At 37.8% G+C, this 17496-nt stretch overlaps 1 protein-coding gene across 8 annotated transcripts in view; it reads left to right on the forward strand.

Moving 5' to 3' along the window:
* PTPRK (protein tyrosine phosphatase receptor type K) overlaps positions 1-17496 on the forward strand; it is a 311369-nt gene that overhangs the window by 90906 nt on the left and 202967 nt on the right. For all 8 annotated transcript variants that reach the window (XM_018078149.1, XM_018078145.2, XM_018078150.1 and 5 more), the window contains exons 3-5: positions 62-143; positions 1979-2094; positions 15308-15482. In XM_018078149.1, the coding sequence (XP_017933638.1) occupies positions 62-143; positions 1979-2094; positions 15308-15482 (373 nt within the window). The remainder of the gene's footprint in view (positions 1-61; positions 144-1978; positions 2095-15307; positions 15483-17496) is intronic.

The raw sequence follows: 17496 nt of genomic DNA on the forward strand, positions 1-17496 counted from the left end.
TGCCACTGGGGGAATTCTGTAGAAATGAGTGTTGTAAACATTTTTTCTTTCATTTTGACAGGTAATATTTGAAGCCGAAGTCTCAGATGGGAGAAAGGGCTACATTGCCATTGATGACATCCAGGTCCTGAGTTACCCTTGTGGTAAGTAATGATTAAGAGCTGCATTTTTCTCTGTCTGTTCAGGACATATTTGATATTGTTGTGGCCTGCTCAGTTTTCATCACTTGATCACTGATGTTCTTTTTTCCTTCAATAGTATTTTTGTTGCAGCTTCCAGGAGGAAATGTAGTGTTGCAATAGTGATTTGTCTGGGTAAAATCTTTTTCTGCCAGAGGTAAATTATACAGGGATAAAAAAGCAGGAATTCTTCAGTGTCTTTTTAGTCATACTGTAGTTGGTGTGCATAATCAAAATGGGTTTTAATGTTAATATGTGTACTCACTGTTAAAGAAAACTGAATTGGCAGATGCTTGTAGGAGGTTTATCAGATTTCATGCCATTTTTCTTTTTTCTCTTTTTTTTTTAATTCTAAACAGGCACAATAGATTTAAAAAAAAAGAAAGTAAAAGGGCTATTGAACTACAGAGGGATTGCATTCTGTTTATTTTTTTTTGTGGACAGACTTCAGACATTTGTTTTTGCCTTTTCCTTCTTAATCCTGGGGAATAATTACACACATGCAAACACAAATTGTGATAATGAGAATCTTCTACAAATAAAAAGTTGTGAGGAAGACATTGTTACTGTGCATTTCTGACACTTGTTATCAATTCTTTTTGGCAATTTGGTTCTGTTCAGCTCTTTTGATCTTCCCCTAGACATACCTGTTCTAAAATGTGATTTCATTGTAATGCACCACATGGCTGATAATTTAATTGCTTTCTGAAATGATCAAGATATCACAATACCCTGCCCCAGCTTTGCAAAACAATGTCAGATAATAAAGTTGCAATGGCAACCTCATATCTTGTTTTCTTCTACCCCAAACCTTTTAAAATCATAGCTCCCAGGGGCTACCAAGCTTACAGGGTATTTGAGTGAGTTACCTTTTTATATTTCAGCCAACCCAGCTATCTGATGTCTGTACTCAGCAAAGCTCTGCTTGGATTCAGTATCTGCCTTTCTTTCTGCCTCTCCCCCCCACTCCTATGTGTTTTTTTAAGTGCCAAAACAAAACGTACAGTCATACCAGCGGATTATCAGCATGTTACAGTATTCAGATAAGCTCTTTTTTGTTACTGCTGTTTAAACCCTCTTCGTTCCAATTTAATGGTTTATTTTCTTGTGTATTTTGGGATTTTTTTTTAATTTTTTTTTTTAGTAAGCACAAAGAAATAACAGTTCAGCTGCTGTTTTCTTTAGTAGGTCTTGAGAGAGGGATGGGCAAGCTATGCAGTGTACCCATTTCTCAAATGTGTCTGTCGGCTTTCTTCAGTTTAATAAATCCTTCAGGTGATTTTGCCACTGAGGTTTCCTAGAGGCTTTGTCAGTGTGGGAAATAGATTTGTCAGCTTCTGAAATACTACATTCAATGGCATGAATGATTTCATTTTCTAAAACAAGAGCTCCGAGTTGCATTGCAAATAAGTGAATAGTATCTCTCTATTTGCTTGAGCAGTATGCTGCTAATTGGGTTTTTCTCAGTATGATGGATTTCATACAGTCTTTGGGATAATTTTTGTAAAGTGCTGCTGACATTTTGGCATTTGTTCTCCTTCTTTTGGCTTTGATTTTAAAAAGACTTTATTATAACCCATGTATAACATGAAGTTAGTAGAATCACCAGGGGAGAAGGGAAAGGACTGAAAGCACTCCTCGAACAAATGAGAGATGAAAGAAATAATTTTCTCTTTTCTGTTTCTCTTTTTTAGCCAAAGTTTGTGAAAATATGGATGTTAAGGGAGATAATAATGTTGCTGGCACCTTTATTTTTTGTAATAAGTCTTATTTGTAATTTTCATTTTCTCCCTCTGCAGATAAATCTCCACATTTTTTGAGGTTGGGGGATGTAGAGGTCAATGCAGGGCAGAATGCTACATTTCAATGCATTGCTACAGGGAGAGATGCAGTGAATAACAAGTTATGGCTCCAGGTAAGGCTAACTCATGCAAGTCTATTTGGCTAGAGGACAAGCTACTTTCTGGAGATGAAATGTTTAAGTTCCTAAGCCTTTTTTTCTTCTACATGTAAAGGATGTAATTTAAATGCAATTTTATCTCTGTTAAATGGAGAAACTTTAATCAATTTTTTAATTCTAAAAAGCTTGCATTAAAAATTAGAACAACTGGTGTGGATGCTGGGGTAGGGTTGGCCCTTAAAGGTATTGTGGGCCTTCTCTCCTTGTAAATCAACTCTCTGTGTCAAAATTTATTATCATTCAATGCAGATAATTGGCATTTGGGATCTAGTATGACACAGATGTAACACAGCTGTCATGAATTTTGAGGGTTATTTTATCACGTAAATTACCTGGCTGGAGGGACATGGCTGTACTTCCGTGTGCATATCCATTTTGCTCAGCAACATATTTAATGGAACAGCATAAAAGGACTGCTACATGTCCTTTTTCTCTGTCTCCATAGTAGGAGGAACCTGAACTTTTACCTATGTGTGATTCTGAGTAGTATGTATCTCAGAATTTAAGAGATGACTAAAACCAGAAAAAAATCCTTCTTAGTATAAAAAAAGAAAAAGAAGAAATTAACATGATCGTCCCTACAAAATAGCCACTTTCCTTTGTAGCCTGGGGATGGGGTTACTTACAGTTCAGACCACTGGTTAAGTAGGAAGATAACAAAGTTTCCAATTGCTCTTTAAAAAATTATATTTTAACACTTAATAAGGATTTAAAAAAATCACTTTAGTTGTATGTGTACCTTTGTGTGCATTCTTTATATGTAAACCTTAAGCACCAACATTCCTTTAGAAAGGTTTCTAAATATATTCTCTAAAACTTTTTTTTTTTAAAATGTGTATTTCTGTATATTTTCAGAACTGTAAAGTTCTGAAGTACTTTTTGGGAAAATGTACTTTTAAATTAACTACAGTCAGAACTTTAAAACATTTATTTTTTGTCAAGTGTTGTAGTTTGAAGTGAACTATAACCAACTACTTCAATCTGCTTATTTTTTAATTAATAGTGGAGCTGACAAACCTTGACTAACTGTTGCATATAGGCATGCGATAAGTTAAAAATTTAAAAAATATTTTTATTAGATTATTAAAAATCTGATATGCAAAATGTATTATTAGACAAATATACTGCAAAATTAAAGAAGTAACACAAGTATAGCAGTAACTGCATTGGATTTAGTGAAAAGGTATCATAGCAGTAGGAATGATTTGTACTCCATGTCTTGGAGCAATAATTTGTTTGAACTGGGTAAACATAGAATGCATTCATTGAGAAAAAGGAGTTGATTTCTGAGACTTGCCAAAAAAGCACACTGAGCACACAAAATGAAACTAAGCTGGATTTTGCTGTATCCAAGGCAGAACAATAGCCATAGGAGCATTCCAGCAAACCTGCGAAGCACCATTTTCAGTTGATCGTTGATCAGAAAGACCCGATAGAGACAGCCAGCTGGAAATCTTCCCTATTGCTCACTCCTTGGAGTCATAACTCTGACAGATTATCCTTTCTAACTTTCAATCCCCTGAGAAGCCCAGTTAGCAGCCAGGTCAACTCAGAAAACATATGTTTTGTCCCTCCATATGCTTCATGGATCGTTTGTTTTTTCTTGTATGTGTGTTTGTGGACCACAGATGTGGTAATGTCTCACAGTGCAAAAAATAAGGTCCTTTAGAGGTTATAACTCTGCTTGCTTGTGCTTGTGAAGTACCCTGATACTCTTGAAGATACTTGCTGCTTGAGCTTCTGTTCCACTTCTTGTTTTTCCATAAACAGTGCCAAATTTTCACCAGTTTAAAGGTGACTATTTTTTTTCTTCATCACTTATCATTCCACCGCTCAATCCAATATAAGTGTGAATCAACAACCTTCCCTTTCTGGATTGCCTTCCTTAGATTACACTCAAAGTCACTGCTGTTGTGCACAGCTAATAGTGAATTTCCTCCTTTTTCTTAAAACCTCAGGTGGACATATATGGGGCCTCATGTGGCACTGGAGCGTAACTTGGAAAAGGTTCGGGTTAACCTTTGACCAAACCGGAAATTCATAAAGCCCGAATACCCTGAAAGGAAAAACTAGCAGATCAAATCAAATGCCTAAGTAATTGTTTTTGAGAGCATTGAGCTGAAACATTCCAGGAATGTATTTTTTTCATAACGAGAAAGGCCATTGAAAAAAAATGTACAAAAATGAAAAATAAATGGACGATGGTGGGGGAAAAGACACTCTCCAAGCACATTGTGTTAGAGAAAATAGCTTTAGGTTATGTCCTTATTGAAAGAGAAAAACTATTTCCGTGAGGAGAAAAAAAAAAAACAAAAACCAAAAGCAAACCAGTAAAGAATTTGCTATTAAAAGACATTCTTTGGCAGGGAAAGTTCCAAAGTCTGATCTGGGACACTAGGCTTTTTGTATCTGCAGGGATCTAAGATCTCATTTGCTTACACTGAAACAGTAAAGATGTGCAAGCAGAGATTTCGTTAAAGATTCTATACCACTGCTCTCTGTCTCTCCCAGCCCCCTGTTTTGAAAAGAATTAAAGTAAATTGAGCAGCACATGAAAAAAAATAGCAGCCACCCTGCTCTGTGTTCAAAGTCCTGCAATCCCACAGCTGCTTCAGCTGGGCTCAGTCTGAACTGTCACAGCCTTGGCTTCACCTTCTTGATCCCTCTCTACACTGACTCTGGACCTTTTGCAGTTTGCCAGTCAGTCAGTTCAGGAAAGTGATCTGACTGAAAAAGACTTTGACTGAAATTGGGTTTTTGTTATTGTTGGGGGTGGGGAGGACTCTGTTTTGGTGTGGTTTTTTTGTTTGGTTGGATTTCTTTTTTTGTTTGCTTGTTTTTTTGGATTTTTTTTGTGTCTTTTTCCCCAGCTTGATTCATGTCTAAATTACCTATATAAATAATACCAGCAGGTAGAAAAAGATTAGGATGTTTGGTTAGAAGCAGGGAAGAGGGAAAAATTTTAACAACCTGAAATAAAAGTGGGGATCTTGGCAGTATGTCTCCCTGTAGTGTCTTATGTAAAGTTCAATATTGTTATAGTTACTGGGGAAGAGCCCTGATCGTATACTAGGTGAGCTATGTGCATTCACATTTCCATGCTTATGTTTTTCCGAGTGTATATATAATTAAGTGCACATAGCTTTATATACCTTAAAATAAAAATTAATAAAAATAGGCACATTTCAGTACACAGTTTCTTGTGTTTACCGCTGTAATGACAGTATTTTCATCAACTCCATTTTCTATAAATGTATGTCTGTAAACATTTCAGACAAATAGGGATTAACATTGAATTGAACTTCTGACTTTCATGGCTGCAGATTCTGCTCTTGTTTGTTTGTTTTTAGATTGTATCTGGTCTCTTGTCCCCTTTGATACCCCTTCCCTCCAACCCCTGTATTTTGCAGCCCCAGTGGACCAAGATCTGGGACAGACATAGTTCTGTCATTGAAAGATAAGCAGTAAAGATAATGGAAGTTTTTAGAAGTTGCAGCTGCATTAATATGGAACAAATATTTGAGCAGATCAAGAGATTTAACTGGTTGAACAAGATGGTCTGAAACACACCTTTTGTGACTGTGAATAGTAGGTATGGGAGCAGGACAGAAATGCAGCTGAAGTTCTTTTGTTCTTCACTTTTTCAACCTAATCTACTGTCAAATCTTTTATAATTGAGAGCTGAAGGATTCTCTTTATGACCTGCAATTATTAGCAAATTTTGAAAGTTTCAAAGTCTTTAGTTTTTGTTTAAATGTGAAACAACATTGATGTTGTTTCTGAAATACGTTCAGTCTTGATGTGTAGTATCTTTTTTGCCTGCCATACCCTTCAGAATGTAGTGGGGGAGGGAGAGGGAGTTCCTCAGTATTTTCTCCTTCCTCTTAAATTTTCCTCTGCAAAATATCACACACCAACAGCCGTTGGTGCCACTACACACACTGAAGCAGTTGGGTTGTGTGATAGAAGTCCCCAAATCCAGGGTGGTAACCTAGTTTTTCCACCTGTTATGCATTGGTATTTTCTGACTTACAAGCTTCAGGAGATAACAGAAGTTCTTGCTGAAAAATGCTTTCCTGTAGGAGATGAACATAAGTGTGTGTGTAATCTTAAAGAAATGAATATAGTGTGCATAGACTTCATAATTAATCAGTTCTGGCCCACTTACTGCTGATTTTCTTTTTTTCCAAAGCCTATGAATTGTCTTTCTTTGAAAAAACATTTAAAGAATAAGGATTCTTTCTTTTTTTAACATTTGATGCACCTTACTGCTTCATGCACATTAATTTGCTGAATTAGTATAGAAAGGACCCCCTTTTAATTCTATTTATTTCCCTGTGAAATGCCATACACTCCAGTGGAGTTACATCAGTAAATAGGCTTGCAAACAAGTTCCTTCTGTGCTCAGAATGGATACGTGTTATGTATTAAATGTTTGAAAGAATAATGCTCACAGAGCATTCTAAATATGAAAATACAAGAGTGGGGTTGGGGCTCTGTTTGCCTGTTTGATTTGGAGATTTCTGTTTGGAGAAAGCTTCCATGGATTTGAGCTTCATTTCTTTACTGCAATAGTAGAGAAATAGAATTGACTGGATAGGTTAAATAACATTTAGGTACACCAAGACCGTGGAGAGCAGTGTATGTGTTGTCCAGCATTTGTTCTGCTGATCTAATTGGGATATCAGAGCAACAGGATTTTTTGCATAATCGGGCTGTGTTTAACGGCTTCCTGAGCTGGGAGCAATTGTGGTTCCCAGAACTCCAATACGATTTTCAGTGTCTTATCAATGTCCGATTTAACTGGACACTCAAACAGTGCAGAGTATAGAGCTTTTTGCTAGAACATCTGTTAAACCATATGTCTTGGCACCAGGTTCAGATGGCGATAACTGCAGCACTAATGAGTCCATCCATCATTGCTGAGCTTTGCATTAACATAGCATTGGATTAGCGAAAGCGGCTTGTTCTGGCTTTGCAGTCAGATGTGTTTTGCCACGGTCTGCGGTGATACCATTTGCTTTGGCGAATCTGAAATTCAAAGGGGTTTCGGCTGCATGCATTTAAAGATTTAATACACGCCTTGTAATCCTGTGCAGATTGCCGTCAGAGCGGTGGCGAGCGGGCCAATCTGTCAGCAATAGCTGTGGGTGCTGGCTAACCGCCCTCCACTTGGGCTGCCAAGGCTGGCAAGGCAGCCCCGCGCTCGCCTGTGGAGAGACTCATCAGCGTTAATATGGTCTGATGCAGCCCTTCTCTCTGCCAGAGGAAAGTATCTTTCCTTGTGGAATAACAGATAATTAAAGCAATTGCCTGAGAGTAATAATTGAAAAAGTGAAATTAAACAGCATTATGGAAAATAAAATGCAAATTGCTGTAAAAACAATGGAGTCGAGCTGACCTCCCAGTGGTACCAACTGTTACTGGAGGATGAACGAGCGTCTGTTCGGGCTCAAACTCCCTTTGTTGAGGAAGCTGCCATAACCCTTAATGCCCTGTTTACCAGCATCTCTGGTTTTGGTGCTGGTTGCCACAGAACATGATGTGATATTTAGCATTCGTTTCTCTTGCTAGGTACTGTGTATGTGTGCTCTTTAACAAATCCTTGAACTGGGCACAGGCAGATGGTATCCTGTGATGATGCGTTGTGCAGGACCAATATAGTATTCTAGGACTTTAGATTGGAGGGTGTATAAGGACCAGTAAAGTATTCCAGGAATTTATTCTGGAGAGTTTACATGAGAACTTGTGCCTCTGGCAAGGGATTGAGGGACACAAAATTAATTGATTTGTTTTGCTTTTTGGAAGGACAGTATTTCCTCTCAAAGGAAAGAAGTTATGCCACACAATTCATTTCTTCCTGCTGTATCCAGAAGGTGAAAGCATGGATCAGTATTCAGCAGAAGGGTTTGAGCATGGGCCATGGGCCTTTGGGGTAAACCATTTAGCTGCAGTGAATGTTGGGAGACTCACTCGTGGTCTCAAAAAAAAGTATCCATAATAGGAGAGTCATGTCCAATTTAACTACGTTTTATGTTGTTTTGTGTGTTTTTTTTTCCTATGAGTTTTCTAATGCACCTTTGCCTTTTGAGATCCCACTGCATTTTGATACATTTAATTAACTGGTTAAGATATGCTTTCTTTAGTTCAGTGATAAAACATTTGCTGTTGCAGTGTACCTGCCTATTCACCATTTTCATTACATTTGAAGATTTTTTTTGGTTGGTTTGCACATATTTTATGACTCGTGAAAGTTAAGAGGAGCTGAGTGCACTCTGAGTGTTAGAGAAGCTTTGTTATTTTGCTTTCTTTCTTTTGTGGGGTCTAGAGAAAGTTCAGAGAAAGTGCCTTGTTGGCATTGCCAGGGTTTCAGCTGTAGAACTGTGACAGTGAGTTTCGATCTCCTTTTTGGTTTTGGTCAACTGTCAAGTTTGATGCTTTTTGGTTTTGAACTGAAATAAGTCAGTCAGGCCTGCTTGCCCTAAGGAGGAGTCGAAGCTATGATGTATGGAGACTGTGGGGGCAGAGAAGGCCTATGGCTCTGGTTTTGCTCTAATTTGCACAGCAAACAGGAGTGTTTATGCCAAACCTTCTTTCTTCAACCAGTAAAATCCCGCTCAAGTATACATCATCTTACCTTTATCTTGATTGCTGACAATGGCCTAGCAGCATATAAGTTCTTTTTTTTGTTGTGCTCAAGGCTTGCACAGAAACTTCACTTCCCTCATTTGTCTCATATTGGTTATTATTATTTATAGAAAAGGTGTTTTTGAAAGCAAACGACAGAATAGGGAGGCATTAGGTATACTTCTGCAGTGAGTTGTCTATTTTACCTGCACTTTCACCTCATCAAATTTATGTTCTGTGATAGAAGTCCTGGTTTTCCAAACATTTTTTTCAAAGATGTATGAAAAACTGCCTTGAAGTACTCTATCAGGCTTCTCATAAATGACTTGACTCTGTATCACACACTACTGATTCAGACATGGTTATAAAGAATATTCATCAATGAAAAATACAGTATTCATAACGTGTTTGTTTCACATAGGGGGTTTTTTTCCTTGTTTTTTCTTTTTACTCTGTATTCACCTTTAATGCTATCTATGTCATTTAACCCCAAATGAACCATTCTCCCTCTCTCCTGCCTCAATTTATCAGCTTCATGGATAAATATGGCAGTTTCCCCTAGGTGCCCGGTCATCTTAGGTTTCAGCAACATGAAATACTGTAATCCTCCTGGTCTTAATTTAATTCTGCCCCAGTTAACTAAGTCCTCTGGTCTGCATAGCTACCAGTCATTTAGTTTACACGGCAGCCTTTGGGGCTGTCATCCCCATAGGTCTTCCCTGGGTCCAGTGGCTGCTGGAGCATGAGTTGCTGGGGGCTGCACCGCTACCTGTGGCCCCAGTGCTGCTGGGCGCAGCTTCTCAGTGACCACCTGGTGTTCCAGGTGCTGCCTTCTCCTCCCGCCGTTTTGTACTTTACAGGTAGACCAGCTACAGTGGAAATTTGGTCCCTCTGTGTAGTTCTGGTAGTACAGCCAGCCAGAGACTTAAATCCACATGTAAATGACACCTGAAATTAAGGTGATGTTTATAAAAACATATACTGTTACAACTTCCTTGGCCGTTCTGTCCTGTGACTCTTGTCTGTTATTACCTGCATTCAGGTTGTCTTCTCCTCAGTGGTGTGATATGTGGAAGGTAGCCTAATACCCCAGCCCCTAGTTTCCTCAAATAGCTGCAGGACTTAATGTATTACAGAAAAGTAAGAGCAGCTGGTATTCTTAGCTGCTTTTAGAAAAAGGTAAAATTATCTGCTGAGAAGTGTTTGAGGAGCTCTCTAGTGGGGCGTTGGTCTTCGGTAGTGGGGATTTTTGCAACTTTTTTCCTTCATTGTCTTCTAATCAGATTTTTTTTGCTGCAGGTTGAATACTGTAGTTCAATGTGCACTGCTGAAGGTGATATAGATCTTTAATCACTGTCTGGAATTTGTATTTCTGTGACCTATGCATTTGGTTGATTGGCTGATTTTTTTTATTTTTTTTTTAAATCAACAACACTGCTTTCTGAAAAGCTTCTTTATTATTTTTGTTAAAACATACTTTTTTTTTGTATGTTCGACACATGTTAGATTAGATTCAAAATAGGGGGCTTTAAAATATTCAGAGAAAGCGAGTGTTGTTTTTTTCTGTGTAGTGGAATTACCAGGGACACAGTAGTATGAATTTTGCTAGTTTGCCTCAGGTAGCTTTTATTATAATAAATAAATTAGAATTGCCACCTCTAAAGGGCCAGATGGCTGTCAATTAGATTATTTCATGCGAGCCCTTGATTTCTTCAGTAGAAGGATCAGTGCAGCGCAACAGAAATTTGAGCTGCTCCAAAGTGGACAAGTTTGAGTAACAGCACTGCATGTAACCAAGGCATTTAAAGTAATCACGGATGTTTCTGTACTGCAGTGCAGCAGGCAGGATAAAACTTGGCTTGCCACATTTATTCATGATCTTCAGTGTATGTTTGCATCGGAAAAGCTGTGTGGCTTTTCCTTCTAATAAATGAATGCATAGTTCATTGGAAAGTAGAATCGTATTCTGGTTTGCTGTGCATGTAGATCAGCAAGTTTTATTAATTTCCTACTTAAATGTTTGACTGCTTACTTCTTCTAAAAAATCAATCAAACAAAAGAAATTGCTATTTTGCTTTCTTGCGTACTAAGAAGACAGGACTATCTAGGCATATTATTTAGGCTGTAGTTCCAATTCATAATCCGCTTGAAAAAAAATGATTTCTTAGGTTTAAATTGTGTATTTATAAATAAAACTGGAAAAATAATCCCACTTGTTCAGTAATTTGCGCTTTTGTGGAGAAAAAAAATTAAAATTTTATTTATAGCTTCTTACTCTAACTAGATGTCATGCTTTATCGTGTTTCTAATATGTTAATAAGTTCTCAAGTACCAAGAATATATTGAAACATTTGTGTAAAAGAAGAAACTAAACTAAACTAAAAATATTAATAATAAAGAAATTATTTCAGAAATTCTTTTAGATTTTTCTCCATTTGGAAATTGTGTCCTAAATGGTGTAAAAGCATATGCTGTACGTGCTGAAAAGTGATGACAGCACTGTAAGTAAAGTTTAAACAGTAGTTATTTCTGATTTTTCCCCTCACAGCTTTTTTTTATTTTTTGAAAGCATCTTTTGGCAGAGAGTGCACATTATTACTGGCATTCAAACTATCCACAGTCAACCCTCTTTTTTTTTCCCTGTCAAAAAATTACATTTCTCCCCTTACATAATGAGTAAACCCAAGAATGTTTTGGACCATGTTATTTACAAATTCCCCTTTCCTCGAGGCAGCAGAGATTTAATTCCCATGGCTGCTGGGGGCATCCTTACAGCCCTCCTGCTGCGGGTGCAATTATGATTGCACCTTTGGGGATCAAGTCATTTAGACAAACTACGGACTTGTGACCTGCTCACCACGTGTAACTTGCCTTCTTCTCCACTCCCAGTGTCTGAGCAGTGAATCCGATCACAAGCTAATCTGTTTGGTGATGATAATATATGGGGAAGGAGTATGTTTTCAGGAAGGTTTTTTTATTTCAGGTTGGTTTTCTGCATGAGCACGGGAGGGAAGATGAGGAGATAGTGAATGGGGGCCACTGATAGGGCACTGCTGCCAGAGTAACGCATGTGTCACTGCAGCCAAAGTGTTGACATCTTCTGATCTCTGGAGGCATCCTGGCATCCAGCCGAGAGCTCGAGAAGGCAACCAGAGTTGACTGTAATTATTAGCAGTGGAGTGGACTTATTTTAAGGTGTTTACAGTAAGAAAGGGATGGGGATGTGTAAGGTTGAACTGTCCAGGCTAATAAAAATCACCAGTGTGAAAAAAAGGGTTCAGGAAAATTGCTGCAGAAAGGTATGTTATTGCTGTTTAAACAAAAAAGCAAAACCCACCACTTTTCAACCTGGAAAGTTGAGAGAGAAATACTGATAAGTTTTAAATTTCTGTAAGATCATTAAAAATGCACTTAAATTCTATCGGTTAAATAAGATGTTGGGGTTTAGATTCTTCTGGTTCCACTCAGGTTCTAAAAAGATGCACTAAACTTTCATTTCATATTTATTAAATGCTTGATTTCTTTTGTGAGACGAAAGATAGATATTTAAGACTAATTGTTAATTTACATAAGATTTTTCTTTTAAGCTGCATAGGCTTTGCTGTTGACTTTACTTAAAATATAGATGATCTCATTTCATTGCCTGAAAAAATTTTTAATAAAATCATGCTCCTATCAAATTAAACACAACCTTGAAGTCAGAGAGATTTATGTAGGATCGGGATTTTAAATGTCTGAAATGCCAGAATTAAGGAGGTTTTTTCACAGGCTTGTATTTCTTTTAATCAAGTGTTTATAGAGAGTAGTTCTTTGTGAAACTCAGAGTTATTTTCACAAAACGAAGAGAACTGCCTGGTGGTGACCTCTCCTAAATGAGCAATTCAGGGTTATCAAATCAGACAGCAAGGGACTGGAGGAACCAAGGATCACACAGGGTACAGCCATTACCCATTAGTATAACTCCACATTAATTTTAAATTGAATTTTTAAAACCTAATTGAGCAGCATTTTCAAGCTCTGTTCAGTGTGAGCAGGACATAAATTGAAACAGTATGTACCAGGAACCCTTAATAAGCAGAGAGCACTGCTGCCTTTCTTCCCTCTCCTTTAAAATCAGTAGTAATGCCCTGACATTAAAAAGAAGAATTTAATTAAGAGATCGTGACAGTGCATCTGAACTCTGACTGGCTAATGGCTTTCCAGTGTAAGGGATATATGCTGAAATGAATGGAGGGTATTTTCTTTAACATTCAGTTTTAGATGAGAACTCTTTTCTGTTTGAACTTTTCATCATTTTAGTGATGGAAAAATATTTTAATGGATAAGCTGTACATGAAGAAAGACTTTGAAAATGTAGTTGTGCAGTTGGATTACCAAGAAACAAATTCTAATACACAGAAATTAGAGCAACTACTTCAGACCTTGTAAGATAATGTGGTAGGAAATCACTGATGTAAATAGAAAAGAAAATCCTAGGTGTTGTTGATCTAGAACTGTGAAGCTTGTTACATCTATTTTGATTAATTTCTCTGAAAGTGCATTAATATTTCGTTTTAAGTAAGAGCACAATTCACTTTGTTTCTCAACATGAAGCATGCAGATGAGCTTAAGTAAGCAAATTCTGAGCTTCAGAGTGTAAATTATTTTGTATAGCAAGCTTGGATGTGCTCCTCTGCTGCAGACTAAGCGCTTGGCATTCCAATTTAGAGATTATTGAAAGAGAGTCCTTTATTTTAGAAAACTCTCTAATATTTATTTTTCCCTTCATAGCAGAGCAAGAATGACTGCATTACATAGGTTACTCGTCAAGTTTGAAAATCATCCCTGTGATAAGCAGGCTTGTGTTGGTTATGGGAGGATGACAGTTTTAGGGAGAAGCAATGAGAGTAGCTTTTGGAAGTGTCTCATGTGCCATTTTTTTTTTGGAGATCTGTTTTCATTCGTGGTATCTCATTGTCCTTTCTGTCCCAGCCCTGCAAACAGAGCTTATCCCTGGGGAGTCACTCCCTGTTCCTCAGGGAAAACTAGATGGTATCTTCTTGAAGTGAGAAAGTCACACCAATAAACCTGATGTTGTTAAAGGTGATGGCATGGTCTTTGTAGTGGAATAAGAGTGACTGAAATCTGCCTGGTTGGTATAAATGAAATTCATCTGTTTAAACATTTTAATAGTTAAAATGAATGCTTGTTTTGGTGAGTTTGAAATGGTGCTGAAACCCTGGCTAATTATCACAAAGCTCTTTAGAAAGACTAACCTAAGATGCTAAAATGACAAAGGGTAGTTGTAGAATTGTTGCCCGTAAACAAAGACACAAACCAACAAAGTGCAACAGAATGAAGAGTTTGTCACTACTGTGACAGGAGGCTGGCTGATATACACATACAGCATTAACTCATTTCCTTTTTCTCCTCTTTGTGTTTTGCCCCAGGCGTTCAGGTTATTAAATTCTGTGGCTCGGCAGTAGCACTTCTGGTGTTAGAAAGCTTGGAGTTTAAGACCTCAATGAAGTTTCTCATTCCAGGGGTTGATTAGAGCTAAAAATGTCCACAGAGGTCACATTTTGCTATGTATCGAGCAGAATGGATGGTTATAAGCAAATGCTGGCAGCTTTCGAGGGACTGAGCAATGCTGGGTGATCAGAAACTATCCTGGTCAGGGAATAACATGCAATTGATCCTTGGGAGAGAGCAGTGACATCACTTGTTCATTTGGTGCGTGTTTCTGGGGTTGTTTTTAATGATGACTTTTGGTGGAGGGTCTGTTTTTCTATTGAAATCAAAATTGAACATTTAATGTGAATGATTACAAGAAAAAAGGATCCCACGAGAGCTCAGACTATTTCTACCTTACTGACCTTTCACCCTGCCCCACAGCTCCGCACAGATTAAATTTTTCAGTGATTTGTGGTAGCTATGATTTTTTAAGAACTCTTTAAGTTCCTTCCTTTAAATGAGATCTGTGTTATTCCTCTTTGAGCTTCCTGCCCTCCACCTTCTATTTCAACTAGCTTTAGATGGATAGGTGGTGCTTAGTATAACAAAGGTAAAATTTTAGAAGGTATTGAACTTGGACAGATAAAAAGTAGCATTAAAAAGGAAACATTGGTTGGTTGGTGGAAAAGCTGTTGAAAACCTGTGAAATCCCTCAATGCCAGGTTTGTTTAAATACTTCTTACAATATACCCAGTGTATCTGTTATATATCTCCTTAAAGTTGAATGAATTTTCTTAAAAGTACAACTGCTGCTGCTGGGCTCCCCAGGATGATTCCAGCTATGAGGCAGTGGCAGTTGAGTATGTTGTGGTCATGTTTTGGGCCAGTGCAAAATCCTGGCGGTGCTTTTCACCCTCAAACTTTATTCTGAAATGTGTTTGAGTACTGCTTGTTTCTTGATGGGACCTCAGTATTGAGCTTTTCTACCATGGAAATGCAGCATGGGCTGAATGCATTTGAGGTTTTGTTTTGTGTGTATTCTTTGTACGATGATAATGAAATGTCTTTTATATCCTTATAACTCTACCTTGGTTACTCTTATTTTCAGAGAAGAAACGGGGAAGATATTCCAGTTGCTCAGACTAAAAATATCAATCATAGAAGATTTGCTGCTACCTTTAAGTTACAAGAGGTGACAAAAACTGACCAGGATTTATATCGCTGTGTAACTCAATCAGAGAGAGGTTCTGGAGTGTCAAATTTTGCTCAACTTATTGTTCGAGGTAACGTTTTAATTGCTTTCATTTTATCCAGTTAAATGCTCCTAATACCAGTGCTTTCAACTTACGCTTTTTAATTAGCCTGCATATGCCTTGATCTGAAACGATCATACAAGGGTAGCCCTGTGAAATTGTCATAAAATGAAAGAGTGGTTTGCAAAGCTTCTTACAATTGCTTTCTACAGAATACATCTGTGTAAAACCCTGTTCCTGCATAACATTGAGTGTAATGTTCCTGCCTGGTTTTCTGTGGATGCTATTTTTTGAGCTTAAGGTGCAAACTGCTTAACTTTTAATAAATAATTTTACAGGTATGAGATTCCACTATACTTAGTTGCCATTCCCTTTTAAAATCTGTTGCTTTGGGCAGACCAGTAGTGTAGATCAAATAATTCATTTTTCTGTTACCTGGGAGACAGGTGTATAGAAAGAGTTGTGAAGTTTCACCTACTGGCAGACTGGGAGCATTGTGGAGATGTTCTGTGATGATTTCCAGTACAGAAGTAGGAGGAAGAAAAAGAAAAAAAACTTGCTTTTTCCACTTGTAATACTGTTTTTTTGGTTATACTTCATTCAGAAGCAACCATACACTGTGTATGGTGCTATTTGGGTTAGTGATTTTTGTATTTATGCATTTTGTGTTCTGGAAGCATGTAATATCAACTGGCAAAGGATATGGTTGAGCACAGGAGTTCAGTTTTAATTTCCAAATGTGTGTGCTGTATGAACTGGGATAAACTATTGAACCTCTCCTTACCTAATTGTGTCACCTGCAAAATTGCCCATTTCATTCTTAGTTGTGATGAGGCTTAATGTTTTTGAAGTGGGAAAAAGAAGTGGTGTACAAAATCTGCCTGTGGTGCTACTGGCTAGTGGAGGAGCTGTTTTGACCCAGTAAGTGCAGGGGTCAGACGCACAGTGGGCTCCTGCTTGATTCATTTGAGGAGTGGCTGAGGACACTTGGTCTGTTTAGCCTGGAGGAGACTGAGGGGAGATCTCAACACAGTCTACAACTTCATCATGAGGGGAAGAGGAGGGGCAGGCACTGATCTCTTCTCTATGGTGACCAGTGACAGTACCCAAGGGAATGGCCAGAAGTTGTGTCAGGGGAGGTTTAGGTTGGATGTTTGAAAAAGGTTCTTCACCCAGGAGGTGGCTGGGCACTGGAACAGGCTCTCCAGGGAAGTTGTCACAGCACCAAATTGGCCAGAGTTCAGAAATTGTTTGGACGATACTCTCAGGCACATGATGTGTGGCATCTTGGGGATGGTCCTGTGCAGGGCTAAGGATTGGACATTGGTCCTTGTGGGTCTCTTCCAACTCAGCATATTCTGTGACTTTGTGATTCTGTGATTCGTTGGTCAAGCAATGGGCTGTTTGGTCAGTTCAGCATCTTGGAGTCAGACACTGCATCTGGAGCTGGAACAGAGAAAGCAAGTTTGTCCTCAGCTTATAGAAATAAAAGTAATGTAGAAGATGCTCCAACATATTTGGTATCTGGCATTTGCTGGCAGAGATCTTTTCCTTTGGAGATCAGTTGATTGAGGTCAACTAGGTTTTTTGCCTTCTATATAACATAAATAAACACAGGCTTTGCTGACCATACAAAGATTTAGACAATATGATAAGAGCTTCTTTTATTCTCTTAGATATACCATTTTTCTAGTAAAGTGCAGGATGGTCTTCATCCTAATAAAATGAAATAAGTCCCGTTGCAGCATGAAAACAGACTTTTGTTCTTAGAAACACAAGGCAAATCAATGTATTTATCCAATAAATGAAGTTTTCTGTTTTTTCTGGAATAATAGAGCAATGGTGTTTAGAACACTATTTCTCTCTCAAAAAAAAATGAGGTAAGAATATAAATTTTCATAATACCCTCATTTTAAATGCATCATATTGTCATGCTGGAAAACGTAGGTAATTCCAGAGATAATACTATATTTATGGCTTAAAACATAAATATTATATCTCTATATAACAACTATATAGGTTTGTATTTTACAGGTAATTTTAC

Source organism: Manacus vitellinus, unplaced genomic scaffold (genome assembly GCF_001715985.3).
Source record: "Manacus vitellinus isolate BGI_N305 unplaced genomic scaffold, ASM171598v3 scaffold_4_pilon, whole genome shotgun sequence".
Taxonomy (NCBI): domain Eukaryota; kingdom Metazoa; phylum Chordata; class Aves; order Passeriformes; family Pipridae; genus Manacus; species Manacus vitellinus.